The following is a 26,612-nucleotide window of genomic DNA, read 5'->3' as shown; positions in this document are numbered from 1 at the left end:
ACATGGACTACATAACTAAGGAGGGAATCTTATCTCCTTCAGAGAGACATTGTTTATACTTGCAACACACTTATATGATCAACACATTGCATAGACATAAAACCAGAAGAATTAAGAAAAACAAACTTTCATATTAACAAAAATCAAAGTACAAATTCAATAATATACTTTCCTCTCTACTACCCCCTAAACTTGAGTGGATTATGGACATTTATACAATATCATAGCTTCTAAATTTAATTAAGGAATTAGGGGACAACAACAAGAATCTTATATTCTCAAGATGTTCCCTAGAGTGAAAATAAGATGTTGAAACAGGAATTATTGATTCACTTATAGAACATGATCGATAAATAGTAAATTCAAGGACATATTAGATAGATTAACCTATTTTTATTTTCCTCCATTTGGAAGCAAGTGGTTTATTCTCTCACTATAAATCCATTGAGTGGCAATGATGCATTTAATGATTGACCTATCTTTAACTATTACAACTATCTCTAGAGTTACAACAATTGCTTCTAACAACATATGTGATACAACATACTGACTCAAGATGTTTTGCAACATAATGAGTTGTAGAATCATGTCGCAGCATAAGTTGTTGTTGTATCATTGCTTATGTTTTATTATGACATTGGTGATGGTGTTGCAACAAAAATTCTCTAATCATATTGCAACATCGATGATGGATTTCCAACAACAATGCTCTAATTATGTTGCAACATCAGTGATGGTGTTCGAACAACTTTTATTGCGTTGAAGCACGATGTGCTAGAAATGAATTGATGGTGTGGTGGAAACACAAAGGTGCTACAACAACACAAAGGAGTTGCACCACTGATTCTTTGATCATTTGTCGATGCCTCTAAGGTTACTTGTAATGAGCATGTCTATAGCATTTGTCGTTCATTCCTTTTTAGTTAACATAAAAACGTGGATTCCTTCCTCAATGCATAAGAATGAACACAAAAGTGAAATAATCAATGAAATATTATATCTTGGTAAAAAATGCATTGTTATGGTAAAAATGGGTTACAATATGATATATGGATGGGAAAATTTTATCAAAAAGTGGTGAATGTATGTTGGCAGGATGCCCATTTCAGTATCCATTAGATAACTAAATTTATTGTCATCTTCTTGAATTTTGTCATGTATTAGTATCCACTCTTCCCCTGTCTCTTCCTGAAGTATAACATTATATCCACTAGTCCTCTACATATCTGGTAGGGTAGAATTCAAACATTATCATGGTATTAAAATCCCCCCACATAGTTACTATAGGATCCTCTTCAATCCCTAGTGTTTCTACGCGGCTTTCCCACTAGGTCATGGAATGATCTTTAATTTCAAACAAGAAAATGAAATTTATATTCCTCATCCATGGTGTGAACACTAATGTAAACTAATCCTTTTAGCTAGTCATCTAATTTCAAAGCAATGATATCACCTTTATATGACTCAATGTCCATTGTTGCCTCCATATTAAGAACATATGATGAATGTATAATGACGCTTGATCTTACATGCTCAATTTTTGGTTCTTTCTTAGACTCTTTCTCTATATCATTTGGATCTATATTTTCCCTCTAATCTACGCTATGATTTGGAACATTTGTCTTCTATCATTCCAATCTTATTTGTCGAAGCTACCATAAAGAGGTTAATATTATGGATGATATCCTAGACCTGTGGTAATGGCCTTAAGAACCTATACCTTTCTAAATCTCAAGGGTTATTATAAAAAAAATTGTCATTCATGGTTGGGGTTTTCCAACTTTTGGCCTAAACCATTTTCTATATCCCCTGCAACTACTCAAAAATACCCAAAGAAACCTACTCTAATAATTATATGATGTATAAACTATCGGGGATATACCACTGGACAATTTGTCACAACAAATATATTAAAATAAATCAAAATCTATATTATGGAGGGAAAATACATTTAGATTCCATCTCTATTGTTATTGATTTTATCACTTATGCATGTAATCGGTAAAAGTAGAAAATAGGAATAGTAAAATACAAAAACAAATACAAAGCACAAACAAAATATATATATTATGGCAATCCCTTTCAATAGAAACCCTAGTTGAAAGATGGGGTTGTTCTACACTTTTTTTCTAGAATGGGAATAATGCAAATATAAACGAGTAGGAATTGTCTATGGAGTTACCTCACACCTATTACCCATGAGATGTTATGGAACAAAAACATAGCATTCACTTGAATCATAGCATCCTCTTGTATAATGGAGGAAAACATAGGAAGGTTAACTTTCAGGTGACATAACTTTTGCATGTGGACCTTGTTTGATGTATTTCTTACACCTTTGGAAAGGTTTGTGAGTCAAGAATAGTTATAGGAGGTATTTCACATGAGATATATTTTGGACCCCAAGAAAACTTCATTTAATGCCTCAAACTACACCTAAAAACTTTCGAATATCAATTCACCAAATTGGGTATACTTGATAGAAATGGTCCTATAAGTTGTTTCTCCATTTTCCCACTTTGAAAGGATCAACATTGATAACAAATAATATAATGATCCAATATAGTTCATCCCATTGTACAATTGTATCATGGATCATAGATAATCACATCATACATATATATTGTACCACAAATATCATGAATCACCCTAAAACAAGTAAACACTTTTGAACTCACCCTCAAAAAAATAGAACCCATACCCATCAACTTTCCAAGAATTTCATAAATCACACCATCTTGTTAATTAACTTGCACATCCATATGCTTTCTACACCTTAAGGACCTAGTGCTATGGTTGGAAGAAATATAATTGAAATAACAATGATTCCTTTAATGAGGTAGTGCAATATTGCAAAGGCCAATATCTTCTTTTCGATCAATAAATATATATATATATATATAGAATCTGTGTTCCAGCACATCACTTCGACTTTGGTTGTCCCATGTTTCGGGAATCTTATAAGTCATTTATGATGAACAAAACCTCATGAATGCAAAAAACAATATGCCATCATTTCCAAACAACATCACTAACCTCCATATTATTCTAGAGTTTCCACCTCCTCTCATATATCCACGTCAACATTAATAAATGTTTTTTACAACATTTTTACAAATCTAGAAACATTCCTAAATTAAGAGAAGTGCAAGGACACTTTAGGTGTAACTCACATGGAAAGTAGATATACTTTGATATAAACAAGAGAAACTAATATGATTCATGGAGGGTATCTCACTTGTCCCACTCCAACAAGAATATCTCCGGATTGTTATTTGTTTTTCGTGAGGTAGTTAAATTTCATTTTTTAGCTTACGGATTGCACGCATATTTATAATTCATTTTTTTTGTTCTTTCAGTTGTATGCATACATAGTTTAAGGATTAACAAAATTAAACAATAAATGGATAAGTACTATGTTTCCATGTCCATTGGGTTTAACTTAAACAACTGGAAGAAATGTTCTCTTTCTTACAAAAATTCAATTAGTACAGAAAATATGTTGAATTCATCGTGATTATTTTATTCAATTGATATATTTTAATAAGATTTTATGATTTTATGTTTTTATAATCAGTACAGATAATATGTTGAATTCATCATGATTATTTTATTCTATTGATATATTTTAATACAATTTTATGTAATAAGATTTTATGTTTTTACGATCATGATTCAGATATGCTATTACGTTATATTATTGGCTCTTTTCTATTGAATTTTTATATTATTGGATTTTCTCTATTGAATTTTTATTTTAACAAAAGATTGAAGGAGTTGACAAAAAACAAAACACATTATGGGAAAGCTAACAAAAATAACTTTATGTAGCCAATACAAATAGTTATGTTAAAATAGATAACTTTACTATTGCCATTGTTTATTAGTGTTCTGGTTTGTTAGTGCACTTTATTGAGTTGATTTATTGTCTCTTCTTTATTGAATTTTTAAACCCAAAAATAAACCATTTTAAATAGAAAGAGATAGTTTTACTCGTCTTTTGTAAGTGCATTTTATAGAGTTCATTTATTGCTTCTTCTCTATTGAAATTTTAAATCCAAAAATAAATAATGGTGAGTAGCCCCTACAGAGTACTATTATTGAAATACATAATTTTATTACTAATAGTGAAATTTACATAATTTTATTACTAATAGTGAAATACAGAATTTTACTTTTTCTATGGTTGGTGAGTGCAATCTAAAATTTAATTTCTAACTGTTCATATTTTGTTTTGAGAGCTGTATTCTATAGTTGATATGTAATTTTCTTAGAGTAGATTCTTTTTCTTTGAAAAGTTATTTTAAATAAAAAATAATGTAAGTTGTGTAATTTTTAGGGAGAAAAGATTATTATATATTTATCTGAATCATGGATTTATTAAGTATTAAAAAGTATTAATGTATATATCTTTATTTAAGTTTTACATTTTAAAAATAAATTCCCATATTAAAAAATTTAATTTTTTACTAAATCTATCATTAAAATAAATTTATACTAATTTACTAAATCGGTTGCTATAAAAATATTCTAAAACACCAAATTTAAAAAAAGATTAGTATAATATTTCCGTTTGATAAAAAAAATGGCAGATAATTTTTCGAACTCGGAATCACTATGAAGAGAATCAGTTGCTCGGCATGACACTAGAAAGAAATTTCAGCTTCCTATAATTTGAAATCACTTTATTATAATGAATATAAAGTGGTCATAAGCTCTTACCTTCACGCTTTGGTCCGACGAAGCATCCATGTTTCCATCTGTTTCCGTGTATATGCGATATTTTTCCAGTATTGTTGCCATGCTTCAAAGTTCAAACACGTTAAAAAAAGTACTTAGCAGCTTCTTAGCTTAAAGATAACAAAAATAAATATAGATTTCACTTTCAATTGCATACAAGATCATATTCGGAATCTATCATTTCATAGGTCACACAATTACGTTGAAAGAAAATGAAACACGAGTTTTGTATCCACTGGTTCTTGTGCTTTATATTATCACTCTTTTATTAAAAAAAAAATGTAAAGCGTTATGCCCAAAACATTTAAATGACGTTATATTATTTAATAGTTTATCAGCTACGAATTTTTTCAGTAAATTGTTTTTGTGTAGCGTTTTGTCAGTACATTATAAGATTATAAAATTTCGTGAAAAATAAAAATAACCATGGAAAAATAAACATAAGGTTAACACCTATATGGCAAAGTACACTGAATTTTTATTATGTTCTTTTTACATGTCATTTTGATAGTGTTGGACATAGAGTTGGATTTTGGTTCAACAAGATTTTTATGGAACATTTTTTGGTTTCGTGTGCTTCACGCTTTCTTTTGGAATATTATCGCTTTAGCCCATGAATGCTTCATATCGGAAAGTATTTATAATTTATTTAGAATAGATATTTATTATTGTAATTATATAAATAAATTGGTTCACAAATATTGATAGACATTTATCTATAACATAGATAAAAACACTTAACACTTGTTGTACGTTACGTATTAATTTGTTAATTTGTTATAATTAAAAAAATAATAGTAATAATTTACTTACTAATAATTTATTTTAAATTATTATTATTATTATTATTAAATAATTTAATAAATTAATATATAGGTTAAAAATATATACATTTGAAAAAATATACAATAAGAATTCTAATCATTGAGATTTATCTCCATGTTATTATGGATATTTTTAATTTATGAATACAGTTTGTTGCAATATCATAGGTCAATGCCATGGTTTATCAATACCACATGCCTAAAAATCTATAAATAAATTTATATGACAATTTTTCTAATTAATCTTAACCCCTAATTTGTATACTATTATGAATATTTTAGAATATTATCTGGAAATTTTTAGTACTATTAATATTTTAGAGTATTTCATGAAGATTAAGTCTCTACAAACCATTTAATAATTACTGATAATTAAATTAAATTTGTGGAAGCCCTGTTCTAAAATACATGTGCCTAATTATTAATAAACTTACATCCTAGGTTTACTCTGAAAAAATTATCTCTTTTTAAAAATAATGAATATTTTTTTTCTAAATTATTATTTTATTAGTTGAGCTCCTCTTAATTTGCATGTTTTAGTTGCGACTATTTGTCTTTTTCCTTGATGAAATTGCTATTAAAAATACATACTTTCAACATTGATCAATACTATAAAATTATATACTTTAAACATCAATCAAAACGTAAACTAGTAACTATGAAATACAAGATCCAACACATACTAAATGTCCAAATTTTGATTCACCAATCTTCCAAATATACTAATGTCCAAATTTTGATTCTCCCGTCTTCCAAATGTACATTTACATTGAAAGCATACTATTTCCACTGGAGAAAACCATTAGAAACAAACTCCAAGAATTAAAACGGAGATTAAGAAACTCAAAACCTATACGAGAATTTTGAGTTTAATAACCACCTTAAATCTCCACGGCATGCATAGAATACGATGTGATCATAGAAACATTGACCCCTTAGATTTGAGTTGCAAAACATACGTAGAAAACAAAACAACCAAGAAACTTTGCTGAAAAGATAAAAAAAGGGACAATCTCGTGTTTGCTTGCAAGCTTATTGACCTAATGGTCTTTTATATGAGACTACATGCACAAAATAACGTCGTGAATATCAGAGTTCATCGACAAAATAACTTCGTGAAAGAAAGCGAGCAGAAGCTTGACGCGAATAGCCAAAAACGAAGAAGAATAACTTCTTGCGCGCCAATCTTCTTCTAAGAATCTTCTGTCGCCTCCATTTTTTCAAATATCTATTGCTTCCCTTACTCTTCCCTTTTTATATCCGAGAATCTTGTGACTTCGTGCGAGCTAGAAATTCCAAAAATTTGTCCATAGTTAAAGTTGGTTTTATAAGTTGTTTTCTTAAAAGGTCACGGGTTTTTCAAAGTTCAGAGATTTTTCTCGCTTACTCTTCCCTCTTTATATCTTGGAATTTGTGACTTCCATTGAATTAGGGATACCAAAAATTTGTTTATAGTTAAATTTGGTGTTCTAAGTTGCTTTCATGGAAGGTCATGGATTTTTCAAAGGTCATGGGCTTTTCTGGATTCTTGCAGAGGGTGAATTCTTGCAGAGGGTATAGTCTGACAATGAATTCAAACATTTGACTAGGCTCCTTCTCTAACTATTTTACGTTTTTGGGCTTTTTTAATGTAATTTAATTTGTGATTTTTGTTATTTAAAATTCTTTTTGATTGAAAAACTAAATTCATTATTTGAGAATTTTTTTGGAAAATATGAATTGTACAATTTATACAAGTAATTTTGTCAAATATCTTTAAAAAAACAAAAAAGAAAACATCAGAACCCAAAATTGTGAAACTACAGTCGTAAATACCCACGACCAGAGGATATGTGGGAGTTACTACAACCGTGATGTGCGCATCCTGTAATTGTCACTAGAACATCCACATAGGAGAAATGGAAAACCAAACAAAGTGGGAGTGCCATTGGACAGGAAGGTTGTTAACCACCTCTCTCATTTATGGGTATCGGGTTCGTTGTCTACAGTATAATCAAGCTTTTATATATATATATATCCTCTACAAACTAGTTTAATATATATTATATAGTATTATATTATATAGTTTTATAGGTTAAGCTGGTACTCGCTGTTGCACCAAGAGCTGTTGAACCAGGTGCTGAAGCATGAGTGTTTTGTATCCATTGCGCAAAGATAGGTTGTAATTGTATAGCAGTATCTGAGAACATATCTTGAGGACGTCCTAAAGCGCTCATAGTATCATTATGAATATACAGACCAAAACTATGGAAACCTAAGAATATACATACCCAGTTGAGGAGTGATACAATTGCATCACGATGTCTAAGAACGTGATCTAATAAATTGTTGTATTGAGTAGTTGGGTCATAGTCTCTTACCATAAAAATCGCTGCATGTGCAGCAGCGCCAACTATGATAAACCCACCAATCCACATATGATGTGTGAACAGAGAGAGTTGGGTACCATAATCAATAGCTAGGTATGGGTAGGGAGGCATCGAATACATGTGGTGAGCTACAACAATAGTTAAAGATCCTAACATAGCTAGGTTAACAGCTAGCTGAGCATGCCACGAGGTAGTTAAGATCTCGTAAAGACCTTTATGGCCCTCCCCCGTAAATGGACCTTTATGAGCTTCTAAAAGGTCCTTGAGATTATGGCCAATGCGCCAATTGGTCTTATACATATGACCGGCTATCAGGAAAAGAACTGCAATAGCCAAATGATGATGCGCAGTATCGGTCAACCACAGACCCCCCATTACTGGATTTAATCCTCCACGAAAAGTCAAAAAGTCTGAATATTCCGACCAATTCAGGGTTAAAAATGGGGTCAATCCCTTAGCAAAACTGGGATAAAGTTGAGCCAAAAGATCGCGATTGAAAATAAATTCATGAGGAAGTGGTATCTCTTTAGGATCCACTCCAGCGTCTAGAAGTTGGTTAATGGGTAGAGAGACGTGTATTTGGTGTCCTGCCCAAGATAGAGATCCAAGTCCTAGTAACCCTGCTAAATGATGGTTCAACATGGATTCTACTTCCTAGAACCAAGCCAATTTTGGGGCAGCTTTGTGATAATGGAACCAACCAGCAAAAAGAATTAACGCTGCAAAGATCAATGCACCAATTGCAGTGCAGTAAAGTTGTAATTCACTGGTTATTCCAGATGCTCGCCAAATCTGGAAGAACCCAGAGGTTATTTGTATCCCTCGAAAACCTCCACCTACATCCCCATTCAATATTTCTTGGCCTACTATTGGCCAAACTATTTGGGCACTGGGTTTGATGTGAGTGGGATCAGCCAGCCATGCTTCATAATTGGAGAAACGAGCGTCGTGATAGTACATCCCACTTAGCCAAATAAAGATGATGGCTAGTTGACCAAAATGAGCGCTAAAGACTTTGCGAGAAATCTCTTCCAAATTATTAGTATGGCTATCAAAATCGTGAGCATCAGCATGTAAGTTCCAGATCCAAGTGGTAGTATCAGGACCTTTAGCTAGCGTCCTTGAGAAATGACCAGGTTTGGCCCATTTTTCAAAAGATGTTTTTACAGTATCTCTATCCACTACGACCTTTACTTTCTTTACTTCTGGTTCTGGTGAACGAATGGTCATTGAATTCTCCCCTTTTCGGACGAGACTTAAATAATAAGAAACCTGCCAATAGCAATTAGTGAACTTACGAGAGATATATCTCAACTCGTTTCTCCCTTTATTTTCTAGTTTATGACTGGAGCGACTATGATATGGGAGTCAATCTGAGGCAGGTGTTCAATTCTATTATGACATATCTTTGAGGTGCTCAATGGACTGTGGGCTTTTATCATGCAAAAAAGCCTTTTTTTTGTAATTTTAAAAAGCAACGGTGATTATTACACCGTTTCTAGATGGATAAATAAATATATATGTATATATGGATATATATATATATATATATATATATATATATATATATATATATCCATCTATTGATACTCCTCCGTATGTCCCATATAAAAGGCCATCCATTATAAATCGTTATTCATGGATCATTAATGAAAAAAATATCCAGATGGATTTTACCCCTATTAAGAAGATCCATCAACAATCCAGAATCAGAAAAGGTATTCTTTTTATATTGTAAATATATTCCTATAAGATGTCGACGAAATAGAATCTAATTTTTGGGAATATTCTGGAAAAATCCCATTGATTTCGAGTCAGATATTCAATAATGAAAACAATTTCCCAATAATAGAAACTCTCATTCTCCAAAGCGTCCTGTAATCTTTAACCAATTTTGTGCTTCGATGTAATTGCCCGGAGCAAGTGCTATAGCTTGTTCCCAATACTCAGCAGCTTGATCGAACCAAGCCTCCGCAGTTTTAGGATCTCCCTGTCGAATGACCTGTTCTCCTCGGTCGGGATAGGTAAACTTGGAAAATTTTTCTTCCCTCAGAACCGTACTTGAGAGTTTCCTACCTCGTATGGCTCAATCCACTATTCTTTAGTCCTCCACCAAAATTTCCAAAGAATTGGAGATGATTCATTGGGAGTTCATATTAACCAAAGGACCAAAAAAAGTCAATGACATGAGTTTCTGATTTAACTTCCAATCAATTCAATGATCAGGTTCTATCTTTTCTCCTACCCTCAAAAAGATGAAGTATATCTCTTTCTATACTTCAGATTGATTGTCCAAATCAAAGTCTTTTTGCAAGGTAACTATCTCAGTTCCGTATAGAATTTTTGGAGAGTACTCTCTGGCTGGAGTACTTCACATCTTTAGGATCTGATGCTACACCGCTGCTCAATAGCTTAGTAGATCAACTCTATTACATAAGTTGATTCCTGATTCTTGTCAATGAGCAGATTTGATCGTATCAGCCTGAACCTTCTTTCAATAATTGATCTTTATGGTGCTTCCATCATCAATTGAATTTATTATCCATGGAATATTTAGGCTCTATCTATTCATATTTGGGCTCCTATGAGAGTTTTTTTCGCTACAGCTGATAAAATACCGTTACTTGGGACGGTGCATATGTAGAAAGCCTTTTCTTTTGTCCTTACTCGTAGTAGTTATTAACTAAGTTATTCTATGGTACAGATAGTCGCACGTAATGACAGATCAAGGCCGTATTATTAAGAGCTTGTGGTAAGGATGGGTTCCGTTCTAATGCTTGGAAATAATATTCCAAAGCCTTCGTATGTTCCCCATTACTTGTATGCACAAGACCTATATTATATAGTATATAACTTCGATCATAAGGACCAGTTTCCAGTCGCATAGCTTCATAATATTTTTTTATTGCTTCCGCATATTCCCCTTCCAATTGAGCTGACATTCGTTACGGTCGTTCATTCCATTGAAATGATCTCCGCTTCAAAACCGTACATGAGATTCCCACCTCATACGGCTCCTCCTTTCTTTACAGTAGGTAATATGGGGAGTAATCCGTGGAATTGAAAAAAAAAAAAAAAAGATTCTGACCCAATATTATGAATTAACAGGGGCTAGTGTATTTCCAATGAATCTCTAGCCATCCTTCTTGCAAAGATTCTTTTCCAAATACCAAGGATCTTACTACTAGGAATGGAACCTCTAACAATTTCTTTGTTCTTAACGCCCTGTATTCTCCGGGGATTAATCACTTCAACAATCTCCGATGGTTCCATTATAAGGGTATCCGAAGTACAAACGAGATGGATGTTTGTTGTCCCAACCATTCTCACTACCCTTCAGAAAAGGGTAATGCATATGGGCTATAACGAAGCTTTTGTGTTGTCAATTTCCATACGTAGTGCTTTCTCCCCTCATGCGCGCCTATCAAATAGGTTCAACTATACAAGCAAGGCCTATTGCATAGGTGTAACCTTTCGCTCCGTACTAAAATCCTCAGGAGATGAAAGCATCTAAAGGTGCATTGACCAGGGATACACGACAGAAGGAATTTTTCTATCTCCAGAACTCACCTTCACTGAGCGTAAGTATTGGGATATAGTATTGTGCTTGAAACTCTACCATAAAAAAACCAAAACCGAAGAAATAAAAGGCAGAGAGGAAACTCAAAAGGTTGTTAACAACCTCTCTCATTTATGGGTATCGGGTTCGTTGTCTACAGTATAATCAAGCTTTTATATATATATATATATATATATATATATATATATATATATATATATATCCTCTACAAACTAGTTTAATATATATTATATAGTATTGTGCAATAAATTTTGATTGTAGTAGTGGCAGCTTCATGTGCAGAAAGGTCGATATAAAAAAATTGGGATATAGTATTGTGCTTGAAACTCTACAATAAAAAGACCAAAACCGAAGAAATAAAAGGCAGAGAGGAAACTCAAAACCTATATGAAAGTTTTGAGTTTGATACTTACCATTAAATCTCCACGGTCCACGGCATGCACGTAATACAGAGACGGTCCGTTGTGTCTGCTTCCAAACTTGTTTGGACTTTTGTCTCATACTACATGCACAAAATAGCCTCGAAAATGATAGTGAATAGAAGCTTCTTGACATTGTATTAAGATGCAAAAGGGTCAAAACCGAGTAGAGAATCTACCTTGAAGCCAATCGTCTTTTTATGTATGCAAAATAAGTCTATACTGTCTCACCTTCTCTTTTCAGTCCTTTGTTGCCTCCATTTTCCTAATATCTATTGCTTCCCTTACACTTAACTTTTTATAACTCGTCTAAGTCTACTTAGGGTTTTGAAAAATAATTGCTCCATTTGTTTCTTAAATCATGTGAATTCGTGCTAATTAAGGGTTTCAAAATTTTCTCCAGAGTTGAATTTCGTCAGTGTGAATTTGGTGTTCTAAGTTGTTTTCATCAGAGGCCGTGGATTTTCCCTGATGGCTCACTGCAGTGAATAAAGTCTGCCAAGGAATTCAAACATTTTACCATGTGCACGAAGATATAAAAGAACACGAACAACAGATATGTGAAAGTGATTGCAGCCCAGAAGTGTACATCCTCCAATTGATACTAAAACTTCCACATACGTGAATTTGAAAACCAGACACAGTGGGAGTGTCATGTCACAGAGGAAGATGATTAACAACATTCTAATTTCTCGGTATAACGTTCTCTATCTACGGTACAGTACGATATTAATCAATCTATTAGAAGTAAAATGGAAAAGTAGTTGTGTGGTACGAGGATATATATATATGTATATTTATTTATTTATTTTGTGTGGTTAATTTTAGTTCTGAGCCTGAGGAAATAAATAGATATAGATGCATAGGTTTATGTTGTGAGTAATTTTGATTGAACCTGCATGTGGGCTTCTTCAATGTTGTCAGTAATAGTAAGTATTTCCCTGATGGCTAAAATCGTGAAAAGCTATCACTACCTCAAGTCATTTAAATCCGAAGGGGTGACGTGAAATAATGAAGACTTATCACCGTCTCAACTAGTTGAAATCCAAAGGAACAACACCGTCCTCGAACATTTTCAGTTTTGACCTTTTGCTCCCTTGAGATTAAGGATTATCCGTGAATGGGGCAATTAAATTTTTAAATCTAATTAACTGACAGAAAGCTATGCATAAATATCCATTAATATAACGAAAGGAAGAACACAGAGTAGTGGAATAAAACAGAGTATTTTTCTTTAGTTGTAGCTTATAAATGTTGCAGCTGTCTGTTGCTACAACTATGTTCATTTCTGTTGCTGCAACTCCATTGTCCCGTTGCTGCAACTCTGTTGACTGTAGTTGTTAGTTGTTGCAACTCCTTTATTATACTGTCTGCAACTCCTCTATATATTGTTGCAACACTTTTGTTATTGTTGTTCTAACTCCGCTTGATATGGTTACTACTGCAACTCCATTAGTTGTTGTCACAAATCTGCTGCACTTTTGTTCAGTAAAGCTGTTGTAACTCTGCTACAACTTGTTCGAAACAAAGTATTGCATTTGTTACATAGATTAATTTAATTGTTGAAATTTTTTGAGCTGGCAGCTCTAACTGCATATTTTGTTGTCCCCTCTCTCTTTCAATTTGATATCATAGCTAGAAGGAGCTCTTGCCATCTATCTGAAGATTTCAATTGTCCGGAAACTAAATTGAAATGACATCAAACAATACTATGGCTCACCCACAGGTTCCTATTCTGACAGAGGAAAATTATGATTCTTGGTTTATTAGAATGAGAACATTACTGCATTATCATGAGCTTTGGCAATTCGCCACTAATGGGTATCTATAGCTTGATGACCATGCAGCAGAAATGGCTCTAATGAACACAGACTGAGATTTGTTGAAGAAAATAGGTAGAAGGATAATAAAGCTCTTACTATTATTCAGCAAGGGCTTAAATGACATCATATTTCTAAAGGTGTCAAATGCAGATTCTTCAAAGAAGGCTTAGGACACTCTTGAAACATGTCATCTGGGTGTATCCCTAATGAAGAATGACAGTTTACATAACGTGAGAGATTTTGAGAATTTGAAAATGAAAGATAGCAAGACTCTGGTTAGTTTTATTATTCATCTCATGAGCATTTTTAATCAATTGAGACAATATGCTGATGATATCTCAAATAAGAGAGTGGCTAAGAAGATCTTTCTTAGTTTCCAAAGAAAATTGATACTGTGGTTGTATCCATAGAAGAGTTTAAAGGCACTATTTAAATAGAAATTGATGAGTTTAGTGGTTCTATGGTTCCACATAAATCCAAGATGACAAGATATAATGATAATCCATTAAAGAATTCCTTCCAAACTCAATGGAAAGCACTAGAGAAAGAGATAGAGGAAGGTCAAATTACAACGGAAGAGGAGCAAAACAGTTGATCAAAGATGCAACAAAAATAAATCTTAATCTGAAGATAAATCTCAGCAGTGCCCTTTTATTTTAAGGGGAAATAGCAGCAGAACCTAACAACAACGAAATCAAAGGTATGATAAGTCTAAGGTAAAATGTTATTATTGGCAAAAGTTGTGGTCATTTTGCTAGCCAGTGTTGCAATAAGCGGGAAGATGCTAACAAATACTCTACACACATTACATGAGAGTCTAAAGATAATCTAAAACCTGTGTTTTTGACCTGTAATGTGACTCCTGAAAGTTAAAATGATGTTTGGTTTTTGAACAACGGGTGCAACGATCAAATGACTGGAAACATAGATTTTTTTAATAGTCAAGGCACTAGTATTCAATTCGAGGTAAAGGCGGAAAATGATAATAATTTATGTGTTAAAGGTAAAGGAGTGACTACCGTATATATTACAAATGGTGAAAGAAGAATGATCGATGATGTGTATTATGTAGCTAGTTTAAAATGCAATTTGCTGAGCATTGTATGACTAATAGAGAAAATATACAAAGTGTTCTTCAGGAACAAAGTATATAGAATTATTGATAAGTATCCAAGCATGAAGTTGATAGAATGGGTGGAGATGACACAGAATATGATATTTCCACTTATAATGAGAAATAAATTAACTGGCCTCTTTCAATGACTATAAAACTAAGGGTTTGGATGGATCTTGGTTATGGCATGTAAGATATGGTCATTTATATTTCAGTGGTGTATATTTGTTGCAAAAGACTCAGATGGTGAGAAGGATGCCTAATATTCAACAACCAATAAGCTCATATGAGATTTGTATGCTTGCAAAGAATCACAGAGACGAATATATATCTGAATTCTTGTATGGGAAAAAACCCAATTGGAAATTGTACACACAGTTTTGTGTGGACGGATCCAATCACTTCCATTGGCTAGTAATGACTTATTTCTTAACTTTTATTGATGATTACAGACGAAAGACTTGGGTTTATCTTCGAAAATAAAATTATGATGCTTTTAGTGTATTCTAAAGGTTTTAAGTCATGATTGAAAAGGGAAGTGACAAATATATTAAACTTTCAAGATCACATAGAGGTGGTGAATATATGGTAAATAAATTTATAGGTTTTTTTCCAATATCATGGAATTGCTACACTATTCCATCTACTGCTACATCAAACATGTCATAAGTGCTAGATCATCTTCACACTAATTATGCTAGGGTTTCTAGATTGCATATCTAAAAATATTTGTTATAATCCAAGGATAGTTCCAAACCATAACCTCATAATATCTATAACCCTAATAACCAGATTTCCTAGGGTTTCCTTCAAACCCTATCCTTCTTTTAGGTCTCCTCCATATTCTCTTGCTTCCATCAATGGTGTATTTATGGTGGTGATCTTAATGACTTTCCTTCAACCCAAATTTGATACTATTTTACTTTTTCTTAGGTCTATATTGTTCTTTGCTTTAAATAATTGCATTCTTCATTTACATCTTAAATTCACCCCACAAAATCATGACATTATTCATTTTTTCCACATTATTCAGCAACATATGCAATTATATAGAAAGAACAATATCGTCATCTATACAATGGAACATAAGGAACAATAGAATAAAATCATTCACACTTAGAGACACTAGAATTGGTAAGAGATCAGGGGAAAACCCTTTCAAATTATTCTTCCTCTTAGATTATTATAAAATGTTCAGCAAAAAGAGAGAGAGAGTACAATGATCCATATCTTTAACTAGAAAATTATCCAGCAAAATCAGCTAATCAACATCCAAGAGATGGAACCAAAAATCCTAATAATCAAAACCCCAATTCAGAAGGTTGCGGTCAACTGTCACTATCTGTGGTCAATTGTCGAATCCTACGGTTAACTAAAAAACCAAACCCTAATTTCTAACCACACACAGAGAGTGTACATGTGTGCAGATAGAACCCTCTAACCACAAACATGAGTCTGCGTTCCTATGATTGCAACTGAAAATTTCTCATGTCATCCATGTGGCTAAAAACCAAAACCCTAGATCTCATAGGTGAATTTTTGACCTTGCAATTTCACACCTATATGAACCGATATCTGTGAACCATCTCAAACTTGTGTGAGCCAAACCAAAGAAATAAGAATGATCATGATGATGTCCAAATGAGGGTCACTTGACTGGAATTTATAGCCATCTCAGTGTGTCCAATTTCTCTTTTTGGTCAATGAGTCATTTTGTGCGCATGTGGACTTCAATTCAAAAATACTCTTATCATTTGTCCAAATCATGTGCTTCAAAAGTTAAAATTGGTCCTCTCGAAAAGAGAAATCTATTCAATGATTGAAATTTATCATTGAGGTGCCAAATTAACACTATATACATATTATAATCACCTCTAACACTATGTACATGTTATAATCGCCAAGGTTGGTCTAACACTCATGGCATTGAGTGCCTACTAGAGGTTTTGCTACCACGTGAAGGTGGGAAAGTAACTCAGTATTTTTTGGGCATGAAAAAGGAAGAGTAGAGAATATGTGGATCAAGAAACCAATTAGTGAAGTCATCCAAGCAACAACATATCTGACTCCCAACCAAGCATACACACAAGGTAATAGATTGTATCCTCAAATGAGCCAAATCTAGTAGGCATTAATCTAGGGTGGACCTCATAACTAAACACAACCATACACCTAGATATTGAGACTGTATTAAAATTTTGCTATATTCGAGGTGGACACTTATTTTACCATGATGAGTTTAACCCAGCCCTTAGACCCCAACTAGAAGCATATCCAACCATATCCAAGTACACATTTATCTCGTCTGATCTAGTTGAACTTGACCCTTGGACCCTAACTAGTGACATATTAACACTCGAAGAAATATGGCGAGTTTGGAATTCAGGCGTGAGAAATGTGTGTGACATGAAATTTGGAAATCATGCAAAAGGGAGGCTATGTTGGGATAGAGTTCTCGGAAAACGGATGTAGTGGGAAAAGCTAGTGAGGCCACAAATCCAAGAAGGAGGCCATGATGAGCATTGTTACCGAGAGTGAAGGGAACAACTAGTGGCATGAGAGAAGACCAATCCAGCTGGGAATTAGGTGAGTTGTGCAAGCAAGAGGCATGTTAGTTTTATAAGAGTGGAGGAATCTATAGGTGGATAATCAAGAGCATCCTAAATGGTTGCATTACAATGGAGAATCCCTAAGTCTTTTAAAGGCTTTGTCACACATAATACAATGCATTGAATACTACAAGCCACCAATACCATGTGATTGAAACCACAACTAGTAATCTAACTATCTTAACACCTTCACCCAGTGAAATTCACCTAACATGTATTTATATATATAACTAAATATATATTACATATTTGAAATTAATATATACAACTAGAAGAGAGTAAACTATCTTGCAACAAAACTAGAGATTATGTCGTTTGATAAATACATTCATTTATAAATACTAAAGCTTGTGTAACATGGATTTTTCTCTCAGATATGGATAATTTGATTCTTTACTAGTCCAACAATATAGGATACTTCCAACTACACATAAGATAGATATTCCATGCAATTTATCTTGAAAAATGGAGAATAATTTTTTCAATGTACTTAATGTAGCAATTTGAAACCTATTTATCACATTAGAGTAATGAAGCGGGAAAATAAGGGTGTCAAGTACTAAAAATCATATTGGTCAACTTGAGATCATAGTTGATTGTTCTTGCAACGAGTTACAAGATAGTGACAAATTGATTGGAGACCTTAAAGCCTCACTATAAGTTTACAAGCATGTAAAAGAGGATGCTCCTCAACATTAAGTTGAATAATTGAAAAACGGATTGAAGTATAGAGGAGAAAACCAAACTGCTAAAACAATTAATCATTTATAATATTACCACACAATAACATATAATAAAAGATAATAGATTTCTATAACTTGAATTCATTGATTTTCTCAAGGATATTGAATTAAATAGACCGAAGAAGTCATGGAGAATCCTCTAGAAATATCATGGAGAGTCCTCTAGAAATATCTTCTGAAATTTAATTATGGTTATGATATTTTTAGACTCTACTATACACTATTAGAAACTATATGATAAGTGGGACCAATCAACATAATACAACACTCCACATTAATTATGACCACTAGCTACTCTAAGTCTCAGCTAGGCTTGCAATACTTAAGATTGAGCGAAAAACTTGATTTACATTTTCATGCTAGTGTGGCTTGTTCACAACTCTATGTATTACAAGTTTCTTCTACATTTTGCTCCAAACTTTACATTATGTGTTGTTTTCTTCGTACTTCAACTTCATCTTCAGTCTTTTCTTTTCCAATATTTCCCAATCTTCTGTGTTGTCTTCATCTAGTTTTTCTTATGCATCTATTTGTACCTCTACTATTATTTATTACACTTTTCTTTCAACCTTTGTAAGATCAAAAACATCTTCATTTTCTTTCATTCCCTCTTCCATTGTTGCAAAGGCTTCACGAATTTTGATGGTTGTCTTCACCATTCATGTTCCTTCTACTTTGTAATTATAGTATCTTTTACATACTCACTTCCATGTTCATCATACTTGGTCTTTTGCAAGCCACTCTTCAAAATAAATCCAATTTAGCCTCATAATCAAATTCAGCTTTCACTGTTAGATTCTTCTGACTTGTTGATGTTTCTACGAATAAAGTTTCAATTTCATCCTCCACATGCATATATACACAATGTGCTTCACCTGTACAATATCAGCTTTTTCTTCTATAATGTCTTCAACAAAATTCCCTACAATATTTAGAATAACTAAACTCTAACTTTCTTTTGTATAGGTTACTTCATCTGCATGCTCTTCCACATCTTCTCCAATTACTTTTGCGATATTAAAAGCTTCTACTTCCTTTGTCACAATAGTCAATACATTAATATCTTCATCAGTGTGTTGATCAATATTGAATATGCCAAACTTCCTTGGACCTAGTTTTTGTTGAAATATTGGTAAGAATGTTGACATCCAAACCTTGTTGAATGATAAACAATACTTCTACATCATCCTTCCTAATGGCTATAAGTTGATTTTTTAACCTTCGGTTATGGTCTCATATGTTAATTGATTAGAAAGTTATTCAAATCAATACAATACAATATCCAACAACTTTTTTAATAATAATCTGTTTCTCATCTTTAATGGTGAAAAAATTATAATTCTTAGCAAAAAAATAATAAATGGTGGAAAATAAAAATCCCTAAATAAATCCATCCTAGTAAAAAATAAGACACCATAACCGTGCGAATCTACTACTCCACACTATAATAACTTTTTTTTTATCAAAATGAACATAAACTAAAAACCTGGTTTCTTTATTTCTCAATATTTTCATACGTAAAAGGTAGACACTATAACCGTGAGAAACTACTACTCCACACTATAATAACTTTTGTTTTCATCAAAATGAACGTAAACTAAAAACCTTTTCTCTTCATTTCTTAGTATTTTCGTAACATCTTTTTAATTATTCCTTTTTATTTGACGGTCAATCACAGTTTTTAATTTTTTTAAATGCAATAATCAATATCACTTCAAAAATATTCCCAAACAAAAAAATTCCTTCGTAGTAAGAGGAATGTCTATTTTTTAAAGAAAATAAATCCATCCAGTTGTGGGAAGATATATGACTAAATAGATCCAAAATTTTAAAAGGAAAATCCTAAAAAGATAGATTAAAAAAATATAATTATAACTATACTAATTATAAATATAAAGGTAATGGTACGAAAAGTGATGGAGCTCTTTCGGTATACCTACTCTGGTGTAAAAGGGGAAGTAAACCTTGGATACTCCGTGCTTTGGACAGATGATGAAATTTAAGAGGTAAAAGGAATAAAAACCATTTTTGTTGAGACGTGAACAAAGCTATAGCATTGAATGTTTTATATGCTGCTGCACTAACCAAAACTTTGTTTTCGATAGATGCTATCGCTGATCGAAATATGAAATTTACTGTAAAAGCCGTTGTACAGTCAGAAATATTTTAGTGATGGTAATTCAAAACGTAATTCGCAAAGTTGTAAAAGAGGATGATGATTGATTTGTTAGGCAGCTACGTTGCTGGATGATAATGGTAACATCTAATGAGGAAAGAAATATACAGATTTAGGAAAGTTATATCAAGAAAGGTAATATCTAAATAATGTATTTAGCTTTTCCTATTTGGCAACTTATAAGAAAGCAGGCATATTCTAAACATGTGTTTGTAATCTCTTTAAAAGGTTATCAAGCCTGGTGATAATAGAAGCGAATGTTACAAAATGTTATAGCCTTCTATTTTGTCTTGTGTGATTGAGTTTGATTCATCTATTTTGTGCAGAGTTTTGTAAGATCCAGCTGAGAGGTGAGGCTATCTAACATATCTAAGCCTGACCTCCAATCAATTGCAGAACAATTGGGAAAGTCTCTCCTTGGGGACTGATCTATTTTTTTGTTTTTTTTCTGCTTTAAATTTTTGCTACTAGCATCCTCCCTATTTTCCAACCACAATATTTTAGTTTATTTTTCTTAAGCATTATTTCTTCCACATGCCATCTCATGTTTCTCACATATGTCAGTTTATTAATCACATTTTGGAGGTCTCGGTCGTTACTTCCTTAGTTATTCAAAAGATTGCCACCACACAAAAGAAACACGCATAGCAAAGGCCCATCTACTCATTTTTTTACTCTTATTTCCTTTGCCTCCTCAGAACATCTACATAACCCATGGCCACTTTTGTCCAAGTCTACAACACATTTATAGTTTAGGTATATCTCTGGTGTGGCCTGATTTTGTATCTCACCTAGAATCCCTGGATTTTTAAACCAGGAGCAACATTCAGAGCAGATTTCCTTTGGAGACATTCCCTCTCACCCCGCTTTAGTAGGCACCTACTTCACATTCAGCATAGCATCGTCCGACTTGGGTTCCTTTGGAGATGTACCCTCCCACCCCAAGCTATGTAGGCACCTGCTACTTCATCAACAGTCAACATAGTAGCATTCATCTTGGGTTCATTTGGACACGTACCCTCCCATCCCAAGCTATTTAGGCACCTGCTACTTCATCAACACATCACATCACATCACATCAACTCCAGCAACATTCAAAAATGATTTTAGCCATCACTTCACACTTAAAGTGGGAGGCAGAAAGCAAGGAATGCTTTCCATCTAAACCCAGAGAAATTGGGAGAAATTTGGTAGCCAAGTTGCCTGGGTCATAATGATAAACATTTAGTCTTAAGAAACTTATATCAGGAAAGACCATATTTAAATAATGTATTTAGTTTTTCATATTTGACAACTTAGAAGAATATAGACATATTCTAAATATGTATTTGTAATTTATTTAAAAGGTTATCAGTTAAAAACTGAAGAATCAACTTTATTGATAAACTGGACAGCTCACAGGTGAGGAGATCCACCTGGAGACTGCCTCTGGGAGAACACTCTACCTAGCTAAGTTAGAACAACTAGCTAAGAAGTAGGAACTAATTCCTAATCTAAGGCTCTAGTGGACCGAATCTCTTTAGATTTACATATTCTCCACTATCTTCAACACTCCTCCTTAATGGATAAAGGGGTTCACAAGTATTCCTAAAATTTCCCTAAACAATTCAAACTTGATTCTACCGAGAGGCTTAGTGAAAATATCAGCAGCATTATCACGTGTATTACAATATTCAATATGAATTTCTTTTGATTGAACTTTCTCCCTGACAAAATGAAACTGTGTATCAATGTGTTTTATGTTTTTATGAAATATTGGATTATTTCCAAGTTTGATAGGGACTTGGTTGTCGCATCTGATAACTGTTGCAACCTTCTGTTCTTCTCCAACATCATGGAGAAGTCTCCTAAACCAAATTGCTTCACAAGTTGTTGCACACATCGCTTGATACTCAGCTTCTGTTGAAAACAAGGATACTTTGTTTTGATTTTTGTTACTCCATGCAATGAACCCGAACCCAATGCTAAATGCATAGTCTATTATGGATCGTCTGCCATCTGCATTTCCATCCCAATCGGAGTTTGAAAATACTGTTAATCTAACATCAAACGAATCAATATAAATATTACCAAAGTCTAAGGTTCGTTACAGATACCTTAAGAGGCCTTTCGCTACAACCCAATGACTCTCAAGAGGCTTTGACATGAATTGGCTCATTACACTGACTACATAAGCCAAATTTGGCCTAGTTGTATTCAAGTAGATTAGACTCCCAACCAACTGTCTATACAATGTTGCATTTGCCTCCTTAGAACCATCATCATTCTGAAGTTTGGTATTCTATTGTAAAGACATTGTTGTTGATTTGCACTGATCCATTCTGAACTTTTCTAGTAAGCTCCTGACATACTTACCTTGTGACAGAATAGTCTGGCCAGAATCCCCCCAGACTTCCAGACCCAAATAGTGGCGTAGCTCTCGAAGGTCCTTCATCTCGAAATCCTGTGACATTTGATCTTTGATTTCTTTAATGAGTTCATCTGCATTTCTTGTAATGATGAGATCATCTACATATAAAGAAATCAAAACAATTCGCCCTTCTTTGTCAAACACGGTGTATAGGTTAGGGTCATTCTTGCTTATTTTATAACTATGTTGTAGGAAAAATGAATCAATTTTGTCATACCATGACTTGGGTGTCTATTTTAGTCCATAGAATGCTTTCTTCAATCTACAAACTAAATGTTCTTCCCCCTATTTAACAGACCCCTCAGGTTGCACTAAATACAGTTCTTCTTTTAATCCTCCATTTAAGAATGCAAATTTCACATCTAGCTAGTGTATCATCCAATGATGTTTGGTAGATATAGAAATTAACATTTTGAATGTGTTTAATTTAGCTATAGAGGCGAAGGTTTCCTCATAGTCAATACCTTCTTTCTGTGAATACCCTTTTGCAACCAACATAGCTTTATATTTGTCTATACTCTCATCTGCTTTAAATTTAGGCTTGTATAACCATTTACAGCCTATGGGTTGTTTTCCTTTAGGTAACTCAACTAGATCTCAGGTTTTGTTTTTATGTATTAATTCATATTCCTCTTCCATGGCTACCCTCCATTCACTATGTTGACTAGCTTCTTTATAACTAGAAGGTTCAACAACACTTAACATACTAGTTATAAAAGCATTCTCCCTATATCTTGCTGGAAATTGAGTTTCCCTACCTAATCTCCTGAGTGGTGGAGTGGCTTCAAGCCTGTTCTGATCTCCCCTCTGTGGACTAGTTTCAAATCTGATTTCATCAACCACTTCTTCCTTCTCCTGTTGTTGTTGTTGTTGTTGTTCCTCAACAGCCCCTGTTTCATCACCTTCTTCTAACAGTAAAGGAGCATGCCATTCTTCGTCATTACGAATAGGGATCCCATCATCTACATGATCATGGAATACCACATCTCTATTTTCAAACACCTTGTAAGTAGAAGGATTAAACAGCTTATAAGCCTTAAACTCACTACAGTATCCCACAAAAGTACACTTAATGGCTTTTGAATCTAACTTCTTCCTATCTTCTTTCAGGACATGAGAAAAAGCCTTACATCCAAAGACTCTAAGATGACTTAGTATAGGCTTGAAGCCAAACAATGCTTCGAAAGGAGTTTTATAATCCAAACACTTAGTAGGACTCCTATTCTTAAGATACACTGCAGTTGTGCAACTTCTGCCCAAAAACCATTGGTCAGATTATTATCTTTCAACATACTACGAGCACACTCCACGAGGGTTCTATTTTTCTTTTCCACAACCTTGTTTCGTTGATTGTAAGTTGTTGTGAACTGCAGTTGTATTTCATGTTCTCTGCAGTATTTGATGAAGTCACCCTTCTTGAATTCTCCACCTTGGTCTGAGCGAAGAATTTTGACGAACTTTCTTGTTTTCTTCTCAATCACACTTCTAAATTGCTTGAAATATTCAGAAGCATAAATTTTCTTCTTGAGGAAATACACTGAGGTGAACCTTGTACATTCATCAACAAAAATAAGGAAATATTAGGCCCCTCCTAACGACCTTGTCTGCATTTTCCCACATAGATCAGTGTGTACAAGTTCAATTATATCCCTCTTCTTTGTATAAACAATAGTAGGAAATTCATCTCTATGTAATTTACCAAGGGAACATGCTTCACAGTCAACATGCATACTATTTAAGACCATTCACCATACCTTTTTTTGAAAAGAATTAGGTCACTAAAGTTTATATGCCCAAATCTCTGATGTCATAGATTCTCTGCAGACATGGGTGATGATGCCAACGCTTGATGTGATGCACTTCTGACATCCAGTTTATACAAACCTCCTACACGTACATGTGTTGCAATGGACTTCATACAATCCAGCATGTCTTTAATTACATAATAACATTTAAAGAACTCTACCTTAAGATCTTGATATGTTATTCTAGATACAGAAATCAGGTTCTTTTTTATCCTGAGTATATACATAACAGCATGAATATGCCTAATGTTTCCATCAAGTTGTACAATAGGGACATCACCATATCCGTTGATTTCATACCCTTTATCATCTCCAAGATAGACCTTTGTACCACTGCTGGATTCTCTGAAATTTTTAAACCATTGCCTCTTACCTATCCTATGGGAGGAGGCTCATGAGTCCACGAACCAGATTTCTGCTTCATCCTCTTTAGTTGACAGTGCAAAATCAGATACGAATAATCTAATATTCTAATTATGATCTGCATAAGCCAGATGGCTTGCATGCTTCTTGTGTCTCTGTTGACCTTCATCAAACTTCTTCTTTCAGTAATGTTTAGCTATATTACCAACTTTACCGCAATAAAAACATTTTGGTCCTAAATCACATTTGTTTGAAGACATACCTTGAGATGGAGGTGGCTTTCTTTGAGGGTTTCCTCAGCTTTTGTGTGATTCATTTGTCATTACTCTGAAGGGCTTCTTCTTTGCCATTAGGGCAATATCTGAGCTTTGGGGTTTCAAGGTCATCTACCTTTCCTCCTCCTGCATTAAGATCCCTGTTAATTCTTCTAAGAGGGGGATTTTTATCTCACATTCAACCTAGTGATCAACATCTAATAGTCGTCAGTCATACTATTCATAGTAGTCGTGACCGAATCAATGTTTTATATTGTTTCGCAAATGTTGCCCAACTTATTCTTAAGCTCCTTGATACGAGAAATGAATGCTGCTACTGATTCATTCTCCTCCATTTTAATGGAGAGAATCTTTCTCTTTAGAAACAATAGGTGATTTTTTTCTTAATCTCGTACAAGTCTTTGAGAGTTGTCCAGATGTCGACTGCAACTCTACATTCTCGAATATAAAGAATAATGCAATCTTTCACAGAAATTTTGAGCAGTACCTTTTCTTTGTTCTCTCACCTTTCCCAGTCTTGTATTGTTGCTACTATTGTACTTGTGGCTAGGGTCGGCTTCAACTCATCACCGGTTGCAATCGCCCATGCGTTTTGCCCCTCCAACAGGGTCTGCAACTTAAATTTCCAATTGGAGAAATTGGAACCATCGAGCTTATTGCTCTTGTTCAAATAAGCCTCTACCATCTAATTGTTCATCTTGACAATAAAAAAAACCACCTCCGACAAGAGACAACCAGATCTATTCCAGATGCACAACAAACGATCTCAAAACACCTTCTCAAAATCCAAGTTTGAGATTCAATTTAAAAAAACATGCCCCAATTCAAAAACCTTCAATTAAAAAAGAGCCCCTTTTTTTTTCTAATAAAAAACAAGAAAAAAACCGTCCAAGAGACCTCTCTTCCATCACCTCTTCACACTCACTCAGCTATAAAAGCATATTGGCTTTGACTCACCAGCCCTGGAACTCTGATACCATGTTAAAAACTAAAGAATTGACTTTATTGATAAACTGGGCAGCTCAAGATTTAATAAGTTTGGGTTGCATGTGCCTAGAACAAGGGAATGTTAAAATGTAATTATTATTAATTTTGTTTTGGTTATGGTCAATATATTTTTATGAAATATTTTATTTACTTATTGAAGGGATATTTTCCCACATTTAAGGCTGGAACTAGTTAACATAAAGTAATTTATCTATTCTAGGGATTTATTGAAAGGAGGGAAAATACTCACATAAAACAATAGAAATATCTTATAAGAATAAACTCACAACCACTCAATATGTTGAAGCCAAATAATTTTAGAATATTGAGCCTATGCTTCTCTCACAAATTTTTCATTACTTCATGAAATAATAT

The 26,612-nt window shown here is 33.6% G+C and overlaps 1 protein-coding gene across 1 annotated transcript in view; it reads right to left on the bottom strand.

The window, feature by feature from the left end:
• Positions 1-4,803, bottom strand: part of LOC149182501 (agamous-like MADS-box protein AP1) — a 292,710-nt gene extending 287,907 nt beyond the window's left edge. Inside the window, exon 1 of the mRNA XM_089414579.1 lies at positions 4,723-4,803. Coding sequence (XP_089270705.1) covers positions 4,723-4,803 — 81 coding nt within the window. The remainder of the gene's footprint in view (positions 1-4,722) is intronic.
• Positions 4,804-26,612: the final 21,809 nt, after the last annotated feature.

Source organism: Pinus tabuliformis, chromosome 3_2 (genome assembly GCF_031772625.1).
Source record: "Pinus tabuliformis cultivar Carrire ecotype Pingquan chromosome 3_2, CPIR1, whole genome shotgun sequence".
In the NCBI taxonomy this organism is placed as follows: domain Eukaryota; kingdom Viridiplantae; phylum Streptophyta; class Pinopsida; order Pinales; family Pinaceae; genus Pinus; species Pinus tabuliformis.
Note: the sequence above shows the minus strand (reverse complement) of the source record. Positions and strands in the feature narration are given on the sequence as shown.